The sequence below is a fragment of the Harpegnathos saltator genome, unplaced genomic scaffold, assembly GCF_003227715.2.
Source record: "Harpegnathos saltator strain DR-91 unplaced genomic scaffold, Hsal_v8.6 scaffold182, whole genome shotgun sequence".
Classification (NCBI taxonomy): domain Eukaryota; kingdom Metazoa; phylum Arthropoda; class Insecta; order Hymenoptera; family Formicidae; genus Harpegnathos; species Harpegnathos saltator.
In genome coordinates, this window is record NW_020229964.1 from 213,504 (window position 1) to 233,554 (window position 20,051).

Consider the following 20,051-nt stretch of genomic DNA (forward strand, 5'->3'; position numbering starts at 1 on the left):
CACATATTTTAGTACACTCCTATTCCACCGTGAGTTTCGTTATCGGCGTTGTGATCGCCCTCAAGATCTTACCCATAATGCCTTGGGATTGAGGCAATTGAAAGAATTCAAATAACGTTTGTCACAAGTGAGTCCTTTCAGTATTAATTTGGAGCAGAATTAATCGTAAGGTGAACGTCACGTTTCACCACATAAGGAGATTATATTTTGTAAAGTGTAAAAAACCGATTTGAAAGATGTCAAGGAATAAAGATCAGCATGTCAACGTCTTCGTACGTGTCAAGTAAGTTAGTCGCCAATGCTTTGTCGATACGAGTAGAAATAGTTTATACGAATCTTATTTATTAACAGATCATCTTAAAACCAAATATGTATATTGACGAAATATTGAAATTTCTCGCATGATAAATCTTATTTATTGATTCATTTGATTTTGTTGTCTGGTATGAAGAAAAAGCTAAATATGAAGGTCATACCTTAGCTTGCTCCCTCCTCTTGTTGCTATTTTTTGCCTGTCATAAGAATGTTTTGATTTGCTTTGTATTGCTTTATAATACAAAGAAACTTAATATTATATAATCTCCTGATATACATACTCTTATCACAGATTTAATAAAAATATGACTTAGAATGTAGCCTAGACAGCATAAATATCTAAAAGATGTGTTAATGTTATAAAGATATGTTATAAAAACATCTCTGATGGATATCCCATTTATTTTAGATGTTTTTTTACGTCTTTAAGATATATTTTAGACATCTGCATAACTAGTGCTGTTTGGAAATTAACTTCAATTTTATTTTATATAAAAAATACAATAATAAATAATTAAGTATATTCAATGGAATATTTTTTCCATTTGTCTTTTCTTCTTTTTTTTAATACAATAGGCCTTTGAGTGAAAAAGGAACATCAGGGAAAAATTGTGAGAAACCAGCAGTTCCAGTGGTACAAGTAGCATCTGAGAAAGAAATAATAGTATGTGAGCGATCACAGGATAAAGTTGCAAAGAAGTTTACATTCGACAAAGTGTTTGGACCTACATCTACCCAACTGGATGTGTATAATACAGTGATTAAGCCACTGTTGAAGGAAGTTTTAGCTGGGTATAGCTGTACTGTGTTTGCTTATGGTCAAACTGGTACCGGCAAGACATATACAATGGAAGGTGGTCGTGTGGAAGATCCTGGCTTACACTGGCAGAGTGATACATCTGCTGGCATGATACCACGTTGCTTGAGCCACTTATTTGATGAGTTACAGCTCCTAGAAAACCAGCAGTATGTCGTCAAGATCAATTTTCTGGAGTTGTACAATGAGGAGTTGTTTGACCTTTTGGGCCCAAGCAGTCACGATGCAACAAAGATCAAGTTATATGAGGATATGTCAAAGAAAGGCTCAGTTATCATACATGGTTTAGAGGAGGTGACTGTTCGCAACAAAACAAAAGTCTACAAAATCCTCGAGAAAGGCTCGGAGAGAAGACAAACGGCAGCGACATTGATGAACTCCAACTCGAGTCGTTCTCATACAGTGTTCTCTATAACTATACATATGAAGGAGGATACTCCCGATGGCGAGGAGCTGTTGAAGACAGCAAAATTGAACCTGGTAGACCTGGCCGGCAGCGAGAACGTCAGCAAATCCGGAGCCGTTGACAAGAGAGCGAGGGAAACGAGAAACATCAATCAGTCTCTGCTGACTCTCGGCAGAGTGATCACCGCCCTTGTAGAAAGGGCGCCTCACATACCGTATCGGGAGTCGAAGCTCACAAGATTGCTGCAGGAGTCGTTAGGCGGACGTACGAAAACCTCGATAATCGCGACCATTTCATCCGCGAGCAGCAACGTCGACGAGACACTGTCGACGTTGGACTATGCATATCGGGCGAAACACATCACCAATCGCCCGGAAATCAATCAGAGGCTCTTCAAGAGAGCACCGCTGAAGGAATACACGGAGGAGGTTGAAAGACTTAGGAAGGACTTGACAGCAACGCGAGATAAGAATGGCATCTATCTGTCGCAGGATAAATATGACTCTATGCATGCGTTAATTAATTGGCAGAAGAAGAAGATACAGGATCAGATAAATGATTTTAAAGCTATGGAAGAATGTATTGAGTCTAAAGAGGTATGCAGACTTAAAGTTTTTAAGTTCACATATATCTTAAAAAGTCATCCAAGTATAAAAATATTTTAAAAAATTGATATTAATATAATATGTTAAATTGATATGAAATATTTCTTGCGAGATAAGATTGAGTTGATGACAATTATATTCGTTTTTCTTAAGCCCTTGGCGGAAACGTATTGCGTTTTGGTATTTCTAGTACTTTAGTATTTTTAAAATTGAGTATTCAAAAGTTCTCGAGTGTCATTCTATTCAATAGTAAATTTCGATATTTAAAATCTAAGATGGTGGATGTAATATGGCCAATCTAAAATTGAAAAGACACACACACATAAAAGTTTTACAAATATTTTAAAATGTCGCATTTTGGGATTTTTGAAATTATAAATTTTAATTTTTCAATTATAAATTTTAAAAATAAAAATTTGAAATGACAAGTCCTAAAGCCTAAAAAACAATATAGATGACCAAAAAGAAATATTATCTACAAATTATATAACAATTATATAACTTGTTAAAAATTATATTTATTTTCGTACTTCGATATTTTGTTACTTTGTAAATTTTAAATCAAAATTTTGTATACTTTTGCTGAAAATAGTTTATTGTTACATTTATTATTTGTTGTAATTGTAGAAAATATTTAATGATGTACAATCACAATATGATGCTCAAACAAGCGAACTAACAAAGAAAACAAGCGAATTGAATGATTTAACGCATTCATTGCAATCGCTGCAAGACTCTTTGAAGGAAATGGAAAATAGTAAGGACGAACAGAAATACTTGGTGGAAATGCATGCTTCAACCGAAAAGATTTTACGCAACCAAGCGGAAAGTATTTTAAATGTAGTAGTTGAAGCATCTGAGGATGCGCAAAAATTGCATGAAATTCTCGATCGTCAAACGTAAGTGGATTTCCAAAATTAACAATAAAATTAGAAAAATCTCAATATTCCATAAACGTATTTAATTATTTTATTTGAGGCTCTGGCTCAAATATAATGTTACTGAAATCTGTTGCTTGCAACTTTTTAACGAAATTAATACAATGTGTTAATACAGAAAAATAGAAGAGAAAAATAAAGAGCTTAGAATGCAAATGAAAAGTGACTTTACAAAACGCGTTAAGGATATCGAAGACAACTTAATGGTGCACACAAAAGAGCTTGAGCAGTTTTTCTCGTCAATAAAGGAAGTAGGTAAGAATATAAGAATTTCTTTTATAATTAAATGAACATTCTTAATAGACGTTATGTATAACAGAAAATTTTATTAATTGATGCATTATTATATATTTATAGAAAGTCAGATAGCCACAGAAGTTAAAAATATAAAAGAATTTGTTCCTTCTATATTAAAAGATCTAGTTACTTGTCGTTCAGATACAACCGAACAATTAATAAAGGATATAGCGGTTATGGTAAATTTTTAATATAATAAACTTTTAATGAGTGCTACTCATGTGATTCGCGGTTGATTGTTTCATAAATATTTTAGTATGCGCACTATAACAACTCTGTAGATAAGAACATCCAAGATACGTCGGCTATAATTGAGTATGAGAAAAATTTATTAACTACCATTTGTTCGAGACTAGCGCCAGACATTCGCAATCTCTTAAAAGACAATGGGACTTTCACGCAGAATTTACAGACTCTAAAGAATGATATTTCTCGGAAATTAGAGGATGTGTCGGTATATACGAAAGATATTGTAGAAACCGCTTGTAAATATCATCTTAAAGAATGCAATAGTCTCCGTGAAAATTTAAGCGAAATTAATGAACATGTTAACTGTATGTTTCTAAACCAAAAACAGATGGTTAAAAATTATAAAATATTTGGAAAGGTATATTATGTGTAATTCTCATAATTTTTCATAACACTTATAGCTAACATCTTATAGTTGTTAACGCAGCATTACATCACACATATTTGTTTCTGTAGAAAATGATGGATCTTTCTCATGATTTTATGCACTTGGACAAATGTGAAAAAAGTTATTCCGAAAATGTTAATAGGTCTTATCAAATTCACAAAATTTGTAGTAATATATGTGATCAAGTAGCACAAAATTCTAACGCGGATATAACTGCACAGAATAATTTGCAGACATTTGTACAAAATAATGTATCTCAAATTAAGAGCAGTATTGACAGTAACTTTAAGGAGGTAACTTTAGTGACTTTAACACAATCCATTGTATGAAATATATATACCTATGAAATAAAACTAATCTACCAATTGTAATCTAATAATTGTTTCCTAACTCTGCAAACTGAAATTGTCAGTCATGATTAACTTATTGTCTTATTGAAATAGGCGCAAGTATATGATAAAATTGTTACGGAGAAAGGAAATGCACTCATCAGTAACTTGCAACAAGACTTAAATACCGGTAATGCTACATTGAAAGAATACAACAGTAATATAGAATCTAACGTGCAACAGTTACAAAAGGAAATAATTGAGAATAAGACCAAAGCAGTTGCAACAACTGATGTATGTATAGCGGCAGACACGCGATTAATTTGATTTTCCATATTTTTTTATTATAGATATAACTTTTATAATGTTTTATTAATATTTTTTACAGATTATCTCTAAAACAACCGAAGATTTGAATCTCATTCACAAAGAATTTTTGGCAAAGATACAGTCCAAGATCTCAGATTTCTCTACGATAATGAGCGATAAATTTATAACACAAGACGCAGAATTAAACAACTGGTGTAACAAGTCGACAAATGAATTGCGCACATCGCAACAGCAAATCGACGAATTTACCAAAAACTCATATCGCGACGTTGAAACAGGTTATTTTATTTATCAATTTAATCTGGCTAAAAATAAGCGTGTGAATATATAATAATATTAGATATTTTCGTTTTTTTCTTACAACGAAAAGGCGCAACACCACCGAGAAAGGAATTTTTGTATTCTCATGAACTTACAACAACATTGCCGCATAAACAACTTATTCAGAGATTTTGGGAAAGCAGAAAGAACATAGAAGGAACAGATGAATCCGTAAGAAATTTTAATGTATCCTCAACTCGAAAAAAGAAATTTTATAAATGTAGGTATAAATAAGTTTATTTTTATAGGATTCAACACTAACGAAAAAATCTACGCCAGAAAAACTGTTATCTCTGTCAGATATACCAATAAGTAACACATCCACACTATACAAGAAAGAAAATTGTCTTTTACCACTCTCTTCGTCCACACCGTACATTAATTCAAATATAAAAAAATCAAATGCCAAAGAGATTTTTGGTTTTAATGCTTTCAAAAAATCTGTATTTGATTTCTCCAGAATTTCAATATCTTCTCCTAAATCTGAAACGGAAATTAATATAGAGGTATACTTATTATTTACATATAAACAGTAAAAACAGATTTTATTTTGATATATTCATTTTATACGAACATGTATAATAAAAATATTAAAACTAATTTCTACCCGGGAAGACAGTGTATGAGAAAATGAAAGTATTGTAAAAGAAATGGTTGTTCTCTGCTTTGCTACTTTGCTGCGATTTAATTAAAAAAAAAAAATCCTTTTTCAGAATAATAAAGAGAATGTCAAAACTACACAATTGAAGAAAATAAAGATCAAGAAATCACTTATGGGAAGAAGAGGAAAACGACAGGCACTTGATAAATATGATGCCTGAATGAATCTATTAATATACACTGCGAATTTTATTGTCGTTTTAGGTATAATCAAATACTACTCCTCTTGAACTAGAAATTGCTTATTATTTGTAGATTTTAATATAATTATGTAGATATATTCATGTAAAGAAATGTGTAGAATTTGTATATAGCTCAGTTCAGATTTATATATTAAGTATGCTTTTAATATAAATTATTGTTCTTTATTATAAAATTTATCATGCAAGGACAGAATGGTGTGCACAGTCGCTAGAAATTTTTGTTTACAACCGCTTACGAAGTACATATTTAGTGCGCTTAATTACTAACTTTGATATCAAGATGTACAATCCAACATACTAACATTTGGATTCGACAATAAAGATTTTAAATGTGTGTGTGCGTGTGTGCGTGTGTGTGTGTGTTTCATATATATATTTTTCTTACATATGTGTGTGTGTGTGTGTGCGTGCGTGTGTGTGTGTGGTGTGTGTGTGTGTGTGTGTGTGTGTGTGTGTGTGTGTGTGTAGGGTGTCTGATGATAATATATAAAATCCTCATATACGTGTAAATTAAGTCAAGCTAAACAAAAATTTCTCTACCATTCTGCAAATAACCATGTAAAATTCTGAGTTAATAATTGAAGAAGATTGGCGAATGAACTTGCGCGATCTATTAAAGAAACTGTGATGGCGACGTTGTGTGCTTGCAGATTAGATCAAACTGAACAAAAAATCCTCTACTATATCTTATATTATATATATATATATACATACTATATATATACATATATATAATATATATATCTACTATATATATATATATACATATATATAATGAATTTTTTCGGTTTAATCTATATGCATACGAGAGTTTTATATATATCGTCAGACACTCTGTTTAGCAGACGACTTATGTATAATTAGCGATAATATACAAAGCAAAGAATAATCATATATATTCAGGATCGATAAGAATAAATATAAAAATTCAAAAATTTCGACGAGAGATGTGTAGTAGAGCCAATCTCACAAGTAAACGAGATTAGTTAATATTCAATAGTAATACTTGTACTACTAAATTATTGCTTGATTTCGAATAGATCTTCGTTAATAAGTGAATACTACTCACACAGGGATAAATCGATATTATCCACTTGAGGAGTTACGAGCGATATTCATGAAATTGGCTCTTACTCGTGTTACATGATTTAACACATAAATAACTAACGCACATATATCTTTTCCCCTACTATTAATTAATTAATCAACAATAATCCAGTCATCTATATTCAGAAGCATATGTCACGTAAAAAAATATCTTTGTTATCTAGAAACAATATACGCACTTGATGGCACAATTAACGAAGTACAAAAAGAAAGAAAAGAGTATTGTCGGAATATCGAATCAACGGGGTTCCCGAAGCTGATATTAGCTGCGGCGACGTAATTCAAGTAACTTACAAATAAGAGAAACCAAATGAAATTTTCGCACACATTAACGCATGTTGTTTGCACTGTGTTTACAACTTACGTCGCTCGCCGCCGAACACATCGCGGACATCACACTTTACGAAATGAATTGTTTTTGGCATCAGTCTCCCGTTTCCGAACACACACCGCAGATCTGCGACCTGTGAACCGTTTTGTCTCGCAATATCTCTACCCGTGCGTGTAACATAGTACTACGTATCATCAAGCGCGTGAAGGTACTACAACCCACACAATACGCATGTCTAAAAGGTGTCTTGAAGACATCCAAAAGACTCCTGAAAACAATAAGACGTCTTGAAGACATCTCTAAGACATGCGTGTTGTATGGGAACGTTCCGTCAATAAATAAATGTCTTAGATGTATATTCGAGATGTATGCGAAATAAGCTAAAGATTGTTCACTGATATGATCTGATTTATCCAGCCGATGTACGAGGAGACTTTCACATACACGCCCGGCACATTTTGACGGCCGCAACCGAATCCCCAAGATACCAGTCCGGCCAGTTCGTAGAAGCCATCATCTTGACATACCAAGGGCCCTCCACCGTCACCCTGAATGTAAATAAATGTAAGCCTCGTCAATGTTTCGTTAGACAAAACGTGGAAATTAATAGACACATTAACATGTTTGCTGTCAGCGTCGCTCTTAAAATTTTTCGAAGTTCATCTCATCAATGAGGCGATGGAGTATGTGGTAGCGAACATGTTGAATATAAATATCAATTATATGACGAATTATGAAATATCTGAAGGGACATTGTGGAGAAGTGAGCAGACCTGACATGCATCGTTCCCTTGTTCCCCGCCAGCGCAGAAACTGCTGGCTGGTAGGATAAAGATCTTCTCGGTCACAGCGTTCACTTTCCTGATGCACTCAGCGTCACTGACGATTGGTATTTCTGCTTCACGCACCCGAAGAGGTATAGGACCAGCTGTGGAATATCGACGAATATTGTTTCAATGAGGTATATTTTGCGAACTTTGACTTCTGGGTCGAAACAACGTTTGGACGGCCGTATATTGCTACTTTTATAAAGATACTTTTATCTTTAAAAGAGTATGTAGAAATACTCTTTTAAATATCTCTTTAAAAAAATACTTTTATAAGGAAATACTTATAAATATCCTACTGAGAAGCGATTCAATATTGGGTCGCGTTACTTCTGAAGTAAACTGAAATGTTGACAGAAAGTCGGAAGAAATGCGTAAGAAATACAGTTCTAATCCAGAAGCCAAAATTTTTCACACCGCGAAAAGATTTATATTACTGCATAACAAACATGATGATTCTCTCATGAAAGAGAATATAATATAAAAAATACGATACCTTCTCCCATGTATCCATAACCGGTGACGGTGCACCTTTTGCCAGCTGTGTGACTGACCCCACGCGCTGGCAAGCAAACCAGACAAACTCCATCTTTCAGCTCCGCTTGACCGTGAAGCTTCAGCAACGCGATATCGTTGTCGAGAGTTTGGCTGTTGTGATTGTGATGAATGTACGTCGTTGCGACGCGCAAAGTTTGAGCACCGGGACTTCCGTATTTACGGGTGAGATCGTGATCGCCCACCCTCACGTAGATCGCGTCGCCGGATCTGACAATGCTGTGAACAAGTGCTTTCTTATTTTTTGAAAATTTTTTCCGGAAGTTGGAAACGTTCCAAGAAACGTTGGAAACAAATCCATATGATGAAATATTTTTTGTAAAAAACAATTCTCTCCGAAAGAAATTTTCTTCGTTTAAAAAGTCCTTTTTGAAAAATCAGATTACTATATCCTTTCCGCTCAAGCGAACCTGAAATATTCACAGAACGTCGAAAAAAATACACAAAAAATATGGTTTTAACCTGAAAGCTAGTTCTCAAGCTTTCCTAATTCAGTTTTCCGATTCGCTCATACCGATTGTAAAAGATTGTAAAAATCATTTTACTCACTTTGTGACGCAGTGCGCTGCGGTGAGCACCCATTGTGTTCCTATCAGTGCACCTCCGCACAGATATTGGTTGAGGGAATTGATCAAGGCGACCTGCCAGCACCACTCGTTGGCGTCCGCATCTTCACCTCCTACTACGCGTGCACTCCTCTTAGAATTTCGGGCCTGAATCGGCCCGCGAAACGTACCTTTCACGCCGCAAACGTACTTGCTATATACGGGACTTCTGGTGGTGGTGCTAACAGTTGTTGTTTCGTCTGCGAAATTAACAATGTGACACTTGAATTTACCATTTGAAGAAATACTTAATTTGGCTTCTTGATTGCTCTCTATTTCCAACGTTTCGTGAACATCTTAAGTATCGATCACGTGTTTTTTCTTCTATCGTAAACTCGTAAAAAGTGAAAAGTTTCATTGACAAATATTGAATTTGCCAATTTTTTTTTGCACGAGTTCACGTTAAAGGAAAAGATATATAATTTCACCAAACACAGGAACAATGTGGTACTGTATCAGGTTTCAGGTTGCTCCTCTCCCTGGTGAGATGAACTAAATTGTTCACGAAATGTTGAAAACAAATCCACTTACTTGTATCTCTAATATTTGGATTTAGACGTATACTTTTCTTGATTATTATCAACTTATTTATCGCTTTGCATCGCAGGAAATCTTTTTCCTGCGGACAATGAAATTGCTTACAAATCGACGTAGTGAGCGGGGTGGTGTAAGGTCTGGGCGTGACGTGGAACGTGTCATTTCTATTCATCAGAAGCGGCTCCGTGGCATTTCTTATCAGAGACTTCGGAGCGCAGCACTCGTGTCCTTGCTTCTTGCACTTAAACAGATTCGTCAGCTCGGCGTTTCCTGCGAATGAATAAGCATGAGATGAGGATTGTCCCCGATAATGGCATGTTTTCGCGTGTACTTACTGAAACAGGTGAACGACAAGTAGGACATGATGCAGGAACCAGGACACTCCGGACGTGGGTCCGGCGGTACGGTTGTAGGCGGTCGCGGCTTTGGTCTTGGGGTCTGCAAATGAAGGATAGATTGCGAAGAAATTAGCATTGTAAAACAACGTGTAAAACAGATTGGTGTTTTACACGTTGTTGCAGCTTATTGTTATAAACATAAATTGAAGAATGGTAAAACATACACTTGTTTTCTTGCACGCGGGGAAAGAATTTTATGATGAAAATCACTATATTTTATGATTGAGATACATATCGACACTTCGCTTTAACTTATTATTCTTGCTCCGTCTTAGATGTGCTATTTATACATTTTAGGAAATGAAACTTGCCATTAAAAAAAAATTACTATGTTCTTTACCTACTCTTACTATCACATGTTTTCTACTGAAAAACATGATAAAAACATGAAAAAAATTAATATGGACAAAAGCTATAATGTTCTTCACAGTCAAACAACATGACATAACTTACCTGAGGACTCTTTGTGTTGTCGCAACAGAAGGACCCAGGAGGACAGCTCGACGGCTTCACTACAAACATGTTCGGCCGATCGCAGAATGCCGCCATAATGTTCAGCAGGCAAAAGCCAGGACATGGCGGTTGTTTCGGTTGAGGAGCCTTCGTGGACGGCTGGATCGTTGTCGTCGTCGTCGTCGTTTCCTGAAACAAAATGGTACTTCCGTATCCCATACTGTTCAGTAAATCTTAATTTTTCTTTTTCTCTCGGCTTTTTATTTTAGAAAATCAATGTTATTTTAATAGAAGAATATTAAATAGGCGTAAATAGCTCAAAAGAACTTCACTTCACTTCTTCGTAATTATTTAATTTCGCGTTGATTGATTCCTTTTAAAAGTTGAAAAAAATATTCGGCGGATTTTAAGAGAGATTAATTAATGCAGAAATTGAATATAACTTCCCCCAAGATTGTCAAGATATGCGAGATCTGTATTTTGATCTCCGCCATTCGAAATTTTCGAAGTCGAAAAGTTCGAATTCGAGTAGCAAGGATTCGAACCCGAATTGAATCTTACTTGATTCGATTCAATCCGAATCCAAATAGGCATATGGTAGTTTGTATGACATATTTGTATTTTAGAGATATATGCCCTATCTTTAAGGATACGCAATAACTCAATAGCTTTCGAGCAATCTTCCTATATCTGCAACTAATATCACTGTGTGAGAACATGAAATATGGTAAATATCACGTTACCGTTTTCGCAGGTGACGATTCGTTCATGCAACAAACTGTCAGTATGAACCCGTCGGCTGGACAATACGCGTAGCTGTCGATGTTATCGCAGAGCAACGCCGATAGATCATTCATGCATTCTCCTCTGCACGGCTCCGGTCTTGCCGTCGTCGTTGTCGTCGTCAACGGCATTGGCGGTGGTTGTCTGGTGGTCATAATCGTAGTTGTCGTCGTTGTCGTAGTGAGTGTCGTGGAGACGCTGGTTGAAAGCGATGTGTTTGGCCGCGTCGTCATTGGCGTGGACGACGTCTTGCTGAACGCACCGCCGCTGTTCTTCTCGTTGTAAGAGGAATTCTCGTTCGATTTCGTGCGATCGATCACCAAGAGCTCGGGTGGCGGCGAATCGCCGAAGACATCCCGGGACACGCAACACTTGAAGCCAGATTTGCACAGTGTGTCTATCACTAGCACGGCGTCGCAGTAATTGGCCATCCTCTCGCTCATGCAGATCCCCGAGCACGTTTTCACTGAGATCGAAACGAACATCGTCGGTTTTAACTCTGGTAATTATCGTGCAATTACATTGAGAGGAAAGATATTTAAAAAATATCAAATATATCAATAACATATTTATTTAAATCTAAATTCTTTTATCTAGATCAAGTAAATCACCGCTTTTGTGGAAAAAAGTTGCAGATTTAATCCCTTAATTTTTCTCTCAGTATAATGATGTGCAAGAAGTCTTCTACGGAAAAAAAAAATATATATATATATATATCCTAATGTTAAATTCTTTTTATAATATTAAGATATGAAACTTACAAAAAAGATATAAGAGAAAGATATTACATTAAAGAGGTTTATATTTTATACAAACGTTTACGTACCGGATGACTTGTCGCTAGTGTCGTTGTAGCTTCCCTGCGGAATATAGAGAATATGTAAGATATAATTTATACAATATAAATATAAATTGGGAAAAAGAATGAATACAGTGCTATTGATAACGCGAGAAGACGCAAAGCGCACGATTCGGACAAACAGAATGTAATTACAATTACTTCGATCAAGAATCTATATAATAGTAATCCAAATTGAAACGCAAAGTCATTTAACGAAAGGAAGAATTCAAAAAGACTCCTTGATCGACACTTGATGCATAAGTTACGAATGAAGTCACCATAATTATTTGCGAATCCGCAGCGACGTACGAGTTCATCTATGGAAGTTTAAGAATATCAATTTGAAATATCTCTACTTTCTGTTTTTTATTTTGTTGTTTTCGACCATATTTGACTATAATGTAATTGTATGCTTATTTTCTTCATGCTGACCATTGAAAAGGGTCCGACCTGTGGACGCAAAACTTGCGTTTGAGAACTTGTCTACTATACTTATTATGTTAAGGCCACTATTAAATATATTTTTATTTGGTTTACATCAAGTACCGCGTATTAGCTCGTGCAAAATGATCTGTTTACCAACTTCAACATAATATTAAACATGGTATCAATGACGATCGTATCTATCGTTGTCCGTCAATAACTCTCTAGATCAACGTGTCAACCTAGTCTATTTTCTCTAATACCAAGTTTGCTGGACGTACCGGTGTAGTTTTTGCTGAAGTTGGAGAAATAGACGTGCCGAGCGTTGTTGCAGTTGTCGTGGGTGTAGTCGTAGAAATCGTCGTCGTTTTCATCGTCGTCGTAGACACGGTCGAGGTCGGCTCCTCGTCGTCGATGACGTTTTCAGACGACGAGCCGGTGCCGTTTACTGTGTCTTCAAGGCAACATCGCATACCGCTGGGACACTGTGCTTCCTCCAAAACTTTATCGCACATCAATAACGGCAGCGCATACATGCATACTCCCGGACAGTCGTCAGTCTTCGCTGTATCTACCAGGTGTAAAAAACCTGTGCATGCACAAACCACACGAGGATTTTAGAACGTGTTATGCAGTTTCATTTATATGGTCAAGTTGATGAATAGTCGAAGATCATCAGGAAGTTCTAAGGACGATATAGATCGACGTCGCATGTTGCAACTTGCAGAGGCAAACTGGAAGAACATAGAACAATCCTAATTCTAGAACTTGAGCATTAATAGTTAATAGTTAATAAGCAACTTAATAGATATCACATAAAATTTGCCTCCTACGAGATACTCAGATTTTAGTTCAGAATCAGGTTTCAGTTTTTCAATTGAATTATTTACTATATCTGACATTATTATCGTATTAATAGTCTTTATTCGAAGCTTCCTTCACTTGAGTTAATTTAAATTTAAAATTTTTCGACTGAGTCATGAAATATACGTGACGGGACGGTAATGTCTGTAATTACGATTCAACAAAAAACTCAACCAAAAATCTAACTAAACATCTGACTCTGGATAAGAATTTGAGACAAATTTCAAGTGACAATTATTAATACGGATCTTGGACTGGAGCAGCTCACGCTGGTCCATTCGTTTGTCATTATATCCACATGGAGCGTCGAATTCGGATCAGATGAAATTGCAGTTTCAATAGAGCGCATAGACAAGAATAAAAAGAAAACAATAAACAAACAAGTTTACAAGTTCATTGTTGAAGCAACGAGGACAATTACGAGCAATAGCGTTCGGAATCGTAACGGTCTCAAATCCCACATCGGCTACACCCGGCTCAAGTTGTCGAGCGACGAAGGAAGAAAGAAAGAAAGAGAGTTTAATCGATTCTCGAGTGTGCCGGCGGCGTGGAATAACAAATCCGATGCTCCCACGACGATCCGATTACCTCACATCGTGACAGTGGCAGCTGAGAGCGCAGAGTCTTCTTACGAAATTACAACTGTTATGCTGCCGCCGCGTCGTCGCTTAATCCGTCGTTAATTGTAACTGTATATCTATTTACAGGTACGTGGGCACCGTCGACGAACGGAAGAAATTCCTGCATACGTAATTCCGCGCGGCCGCCTCACATAGTAGTCAAGGATGACCGAACTTGATCTTGACAATTGCGGGAAACGAAGCCAACGACCGGCGAGAAAACTTTCTGTTCGCGGATCAACCTCGGAGCAAACCTTCAAGCAAGTCGAGCTGAAGAGGATTGTTTATCCGAGATCACATCACGTACACGCGAAGACATTCTGCATCCGCGATCTCCGGAAGACGCTTTGATTTTCTCGATTATAAGATAACGTAACAAGCGGATAAAAACGACTGGATATATGCTAGGCGTTGAAAAACAGTCTTGAAAAACCTCAGAACATAGACAGTTGTGCAATTTTCATTTCTCAGCGTTGATGAAGTTACATCCTTGTCTCGAGCATACAGATATCCTCCTGAGTCGAGTCCTGAAATCGTCCTGAAGACGTCCGTTACACCGGCTTCAAATTATACTCATCCAAACGTCCGACGTTTCTAAATTGAATACCTCACGATTCCATTGACGTGTCGTTGTCAGTAGCACCGTTTTCACGTTGATATTTCAATTTTGGTACGACCATTTAGCATATCAACATTGCGAGACACAAGTTATCTCGTAACTGTCGTGCGAAAGGATTTTTTGTACCATAATTATGAGTTTATTTTGTTCGCAAATTTGGCTGAGATAAATATAACTAATTAACACAATAATTAGCACGTTAACGCTGATTTTAAGATAATTATAAAATAGATGGAACAAAGTTTCTTATTGTCACTACGGTGCAGTGAGCGTATCGAGTCGATGTAAATTCGCAGCGTACAGAGAAAAATATCACTTTACCGATGAAAAAGTGATTACTTACTTTACTTTTCTTCTGTTAAATAATTATTATCTTCGAAAAAAAGACTCTATCAAAAATTTTCTAATATTCTGATCCAAAATATTCTTTCGAAGAATATTTTCTTAATAATAATCTTAAAATATACCCATTATAAATTTCAGAGAGAAAAGCTTACCTTTATGCACTCAAAAAAATTTTATTCTCTTTTTTCAAAAGTGCTACAAAATTAATACTCTATACAGGAAATCGACTGAGTTCTCAATTTAATCTCGTCTCAACTATTTGTTTGATCTTAATTATAATCATGTAACCTTAATTAACATTTGTTTGTTACTCTTGCCTCAATTATTGTTCCATTCACTGTTCCCGGCTGTAGTACTAAATTTTTTAGGATTTAGAATATATCCTGAGTAAATCCGATGCTTACAATTAGATAAATCTGTGCGATAAATTCGCAGATGCATCGACATAAACTCAAGAAACATTGACTGCACTGTGTATTGTTCTGTATGTGTACATGAATCGTACTGCCGCGATCGAACGAAATATCGTGCGCACGTCGTGTCGGCGTTCCCGCTAACGCGTACGCACGCTCGTTCGTCACAGAGACGCGAACTCCGCCTCTGATGAAATCTCGCACGGCTGCGTGTTAATGACCGACGTCACCACGTTGTGGATGAAAGTTAAGCGCAAAAGTGGCCAGCGAATACGCGACTCGTCACATGCAATATACGCGGGCGCGGGCACACCAAGAAATTCGCACGGATATACAACTCCCCCGGCTAGTTTCACTTTGGCAGGCATAACGGACCAAACAAACATAACGGTAGTTAATGAGCAACGCGCTGCTCGACTCGATATAGCCGCGTATTGCTGTCTTCAGCGTCACACGTGCCTTGTCTAATGCGATACGACTCGATTTCGGCCGGTGACAGATTATTATGCAGGATCCCTGGCCGCGTTGTCATAGTTTTAGCGCGTAGCTCGCGTATAGTTATAGTTGAGAAGCGATATCGCGGGTTCGTCGCTGTAAAAAGTACGAATCACCAATTGCACAAATCCCAGAGAAAGTTTTATCATCTCCGAGACGAGTATTCGCCGGAACTTTATGGCGATCATATTTTATAATGGTCGGCATTCTCTCTTAACAGTTTAGTCCGACTGGAATAATTTTATGCGGATTGTCGGGATAATTGAATGTAAAATTTTTCAGAAAAGAAGGCAAATTGTGTGTCTCAAAGTGAATATTAAGGCAGATTTCTATGCGTAATGTTCAATTGGAATCTTATCGTTGCGAATCCGTAGGATGATTTTCCATGTCACGCAACGTGTGTGTATGTGTATGTGTGTGTATATGTGTATGTAGGCATTACGAGTACGATTTAATTAGGATCGCGCAGTTTCTACAATTTTAGCGCACCTTTCGCTCGCTGTCTCGCGTATAGATGGTGCGAAATGAATGAACGAATATTGTTTGATAATTCCTATATTCATCTATTTATTTTTTTAGTTATTTAATTGTACGTTTACTTTATGTATTCTAATTTTTCCTAACTTTGGTTATTTCTTTGCCTATTTATTTATTTAGTCATCCATTCTTATATATTTACTTTATTATTTTTTATATTTGTACTTTTATTTTCTGTCTTGTGCTACCTCGATGTTGTGCAACTAAGGAATTTTTCCCCTTAGCAAATAGCTTATTATAAAATTTGCAAATCCAGATTTCGCGAGTTCCAAGGAACTGACCAGTCGAATGAATAATCCTGGTCTTCCAAGATCCGAGTAGTATTGATTCATTGATTCATTTTGAAAGTTCATCTGCGCATTTAACCGCGAAGAGGACGGGAGTTTTAGATTTCCGGTTCCCGATTCGATAAATTCGATGTACGATTTCGATACGTTCCGTGAAGAAATAGACGAATGATACTGAAAACTAAGTAACAACGTTGCACGAGGAACGCGAGCCAAGCGCGAGTGCGTCGCTTCCTAGTTTTTAAGCTTAGCGGCGGCCTTGTTACCGCCAGCGAATTGACCGTCATCCGCATAGCGCTATACAACTCCTCAAAGTGGAACAGTCGCATCCTTCCAGATTCTACCTATAAAAGCGTGCGCCGCATACGTCGGCGCACGCGAATTTCTATTTCTTGAAACCACCACCACCACCTCCACCTCCACCATCATCACCGTCACCATCACCACCACCTCCACGACAACCGGGTAACTTTTTGTCGACCATATTACGTGCATCGCGTACAAAAATCTCGCGCTACTCATCGTCGCAGGTCGCGACGGAAAATCGAATAGGCGCAATTGTGCGAAGCTACCGGGAAGACCCGATCGGGAATGCCTGATAATCAACACGTGCATATCTTGGTGGTCTGCGCGTAAAAAGATATGATAACGTAAAATAAACTTGAGATATTAGTCCAATTAATATTGAATGTGTGAAATCGATTAAAGTCAAGACATCAAATCAAATAAATTAATTAAATCGATAAATTGATGGGTCATGGATCAATTTATTGAATTTATAAAATAACTTCTCAATACTTTCAAATCACTGCAAGCTACACATTTGCAATGTAGAGTAAAAGAATTCGAAAACAATGTTTTTCCCCTCTTTCTCCGAGTACCAGGCTTTTTTCTTGTACGGAATAACTTATTATAAACCAACGAATCAATTAGATCGGAATGATATTAGGTTAAATAAAATAATGGAATTTAGTTTTCACTGTCGTTGAGCCGAATTTTGTCAAACGTAAGGATCGCGCGTTTTCACGAGAATCGAGCTTCATTCGCGTCCTCGTCCTTTAACCGTCTCCGCGATAAACCGCGTGAGACCACAAAATTCGCGCATAATGAAACCTCGATGGTAAACCGTCACTTCTTTCTGGAGCTTCTTCTGGAGCAACGTTACATAATTCGTTGATCGAAAACACCGGTCAGAATCGAAATTTGAAGTCTCAGTGATCTTTTTCACATTAGCTCTTAAAGTCTGTCCTCGCGGACTCGAATGAAGTGATATGCTCTTCGCCGGAGTAAAGCAATCCGGATGAGTCATAACTCCGTCCGATGCGTTTTAGCAACAGAAGCGCGGAACTCAAAGCTAGACGAGATTTTTGCACGAGATACTCTTATTCATTCCCATGTATATCATGAAGACAATTTTTACCTGAAAGCAAACTGCCAACAAAGGACTCGCCATCTTGACCGCTAACTGATCCTGCTAGCGCGAGCAAAAGGACGATGCCCCTAGGGTCGACTCTCAGTATCATCTTCAGCCTCCCTCAAGCCGCCTCCGTTCCTATTCCTCCGATCGGGAGTCGAGTGGTGAAGAAAAAAGCAGGAGGAAGAACGAAAGGGAGAGAGAAAGGAGAAGACAGACAGAGAGACAGAGAGACAGAGAGAGAGAGAGAGAGAGAGAGAGAGAGAGAGAGAAGCAGAAACCGCCTCTCTGAGACGAGACCGATGCACTGTCTTGTTCGCGTGGACTCGATCACGTGCGTGTCAAACTGCTCTTCACCGCGAGAGAGTTCAGCGATGTTCACAATGTTGTCGTGCGCACGGCTCGGGCCCGCATCGCCTGCCTCGACCTGTCAGACGGATGGACTGACTGGGTAGAGATCAGGGCCTACTTGTGGGTCAGGGTGTGTGGACCCCCACCTCCGCGCGGCGACAGCGACGGCGGCGATGATGGCCAAGGAGGAGGGAAAGAGAGAGAGGAGAAGATGAGAAGACCCAGCGACTGGTGGAAAGAAGACGGAAGACGACCGTCGACCGGCTTTGCGGACGCTGTCCGGAGGGGATAGGGTTGTTGACAGGGGCGGGCTAGTCGCGACTTCTGTGCTGTTCGCTTCCGCGACGGAATCGCGCGAGATCGCGCGGCGTCCGAGAAGTCCCCGAGAGGTTGAAGGTAGAAAAGAAGAAAGCTGAATGGAAGACGACTGAGCGCTTTGGGCCGTTAATTTGTCGCGTCGCCAAGTATGATGTAAGGGGAACTGTCTGGGTACTGTTACCTATCGCCGACATATTGTATCCGAGTCGTCCCGACTGGCGATTTCATTCATACCCGGCAGCCAGGGTCGTTTCGACTTGGCGAGCGCTGAAATCTAATCGGACTGTCCTGTCCGTCCCTGTGCACTCTTCAGTATGCATTCTTCATTTCTTCCACGATAACCGATCATTTAAGTATCACTCTTGAATGTGCGTTGTGTACTCCTACACAGCCGCAGGCGGTTCACGCTTGTCTTCTGACCCTTCCTTCCCTCCCCCCCCCCAACCATCGCCGCCACTCTCCTCCGCAACTGCAAGGAGCATTCGCTCTTTTTCCTATTTTCCTCCAGATTTACGCTCTCTTCTTCCTCTTTCCCTCTCCGTCCCGTTCTCCTTTCTAGCTTTTCTTCCGTCATCCTCCCTTCCTTCGCTCCTTCTCCACTCACGTGTGTCCCGTCGCGCATCGTGTCGGTGAGTAAGTCGGCACGCGTGCGTGTATGCGTACCGCAACGCACGTCCGAGTGTGTGCGGCTAGCGGTACTTTATCCGTAAATGTACGGGATACCGTACGATATTTCCCTCCAGAATTGATCGCTCTCCTTGAGCGAGAGGTGGCGTCGTCCCATGACTGTATGATATAAATTTCCGATAGAACTGAACGACGATCATCATCGTCGTCGTTGTCGTCGTCGTCGCCGGACGTAATGGCGTAATCCAACTAATGAATGAGAAATTTATGCGAGTTACAAGCTGAAGAACGTAGTCGCATCTACGTTACGATGTCCAATGCGTTAATCGGCCGACGATTGCGTCGCGCTACTGAGAAAAGGATAAGAATGAAGGAAGTTGGAACGAAGAGAGGAGCGACCGGTTTCTTCGTGAATATCGAAAGGGACAGATACGAGCACGCGC

The 20,051-nt window shown here is 38.2% G+C and overlaps 2 protein-coding genes and 1 long non-coding RNA gene across 3 annotated transcripts; 2 read left to right on the forward strand and 1 right to left on the reverse strand.

Moving 5' to 3' along the window:
- Positions 1–74: 74 nt before the first annotated feature.
- LOC105186339 (kinesin-like protein Klp61F) lies at positions 75–6,192 on the forward strand. Its single transcript, XM_025297680.1, has 9 exons — positions 75–283; positions 892–2,134; positions 2,771–3,042; positions 3,200–3,332; positions 4,459–4,638; positions 4,733–4,952; positions 5,045–5,166; positions 5,244–5,501; positions 5,709–6,192. Exons 1-9 carry the CDS (start codon positions 237–239, stop codon positions 5,814–5,816), a joined length of 2,583 nt encoding a protein of 860 aa, XP_025153465.1. The 5' UTR covers positions 75–236; the 3' UTR covers positions 5,817–6,192.
- A 580-nt stretch (positions 6,193–6,772) lies between these two features.
- Positions 6,773–20,037, reverse strand: mas (trypsin-like serine protease domain-containing protein masquerade). Its single transcript, XM_011146446.3, has 11 exons — positions 18,319–20,037; positions 13,000–13,307; positions 12,281–12,314; positions 11,415–11,920; positions 10,672–10,860; positions 10,156–10,258; positions 9,926–10,090; positions 9,228–9,483; positions 8,620–8,897; positions 8,070–8,224; positions 6,773–7,844 (listed from the first exon to the last, which is right to left on the reverse strand). Exons 1-11 carry the CDS (start codon positions 18,419–18,421, stop codon positions 7,677–7,679), a joined length of 2,265 nt encoding a protein of 754 aa, XP_011144748.1. The 5' UTR covers positions 18,422–20,037; the 3' UTR covers positions 6,773–7,676.
- LOC112588283 (uncharacterized) lies at positions 7,796–10,763 on the forward strand. Its single transcript, XR_003112737.1, has 3 exons — positions 7,796–7,860; positions 8,045–8,257; positions 10,700–10,763. It is a non-coding gene; the product is annotated as an uncharacterized LOC112588283 (long non-coding RNA).
- Positions 20,038–20,051: the final 14 nt, after the last annotated feature.

Bases quoted from the DNA above. Each gene is read 5' to 3' on its own strand.
- LOC105186339 (XM_025297680.1), top strand. From the start codon at position 237: ATGTCAAGGAATAAAGATCAGCATGTCAACGTCTTCGTACGTGTCAA. The intron at 4,953-5,044 runs GTTATTTTATTT...TACAACGAAAAG, and splicing joins ATATCGCGACGTTGAAACAG to GCGCAACACCACCGAGAAAG. The intron at 5,167-5,243 runs GTAAGAAATTTT...TTATTTTTATAG, and splicing joins TAGAAGGAACAGATGAATCC to GATTCAACACTAACGAAAAA.
- mas (XM_011146446.3), bottom strand. From the start codon at position 18,421: ATGATACTGAGAGTCGACCCTAGGGGCATCGTCCTTTTGCTCGCGCTA. The intron at 10,091-10,155 runs GTAAGTACACGC...ATTCATTCGCAG, and splicing joins CTTGTCGTTCACCTGTTTCA to GAAACGCCGAGCTGACGAAT. The intron at 8,898-9,227 runs GTGAGTAAAATG...ACTTGTTCACAG, and splicing joins GCAGCGCACTGCGTCACAAA to CATTGTCAGATCCGGCGACG.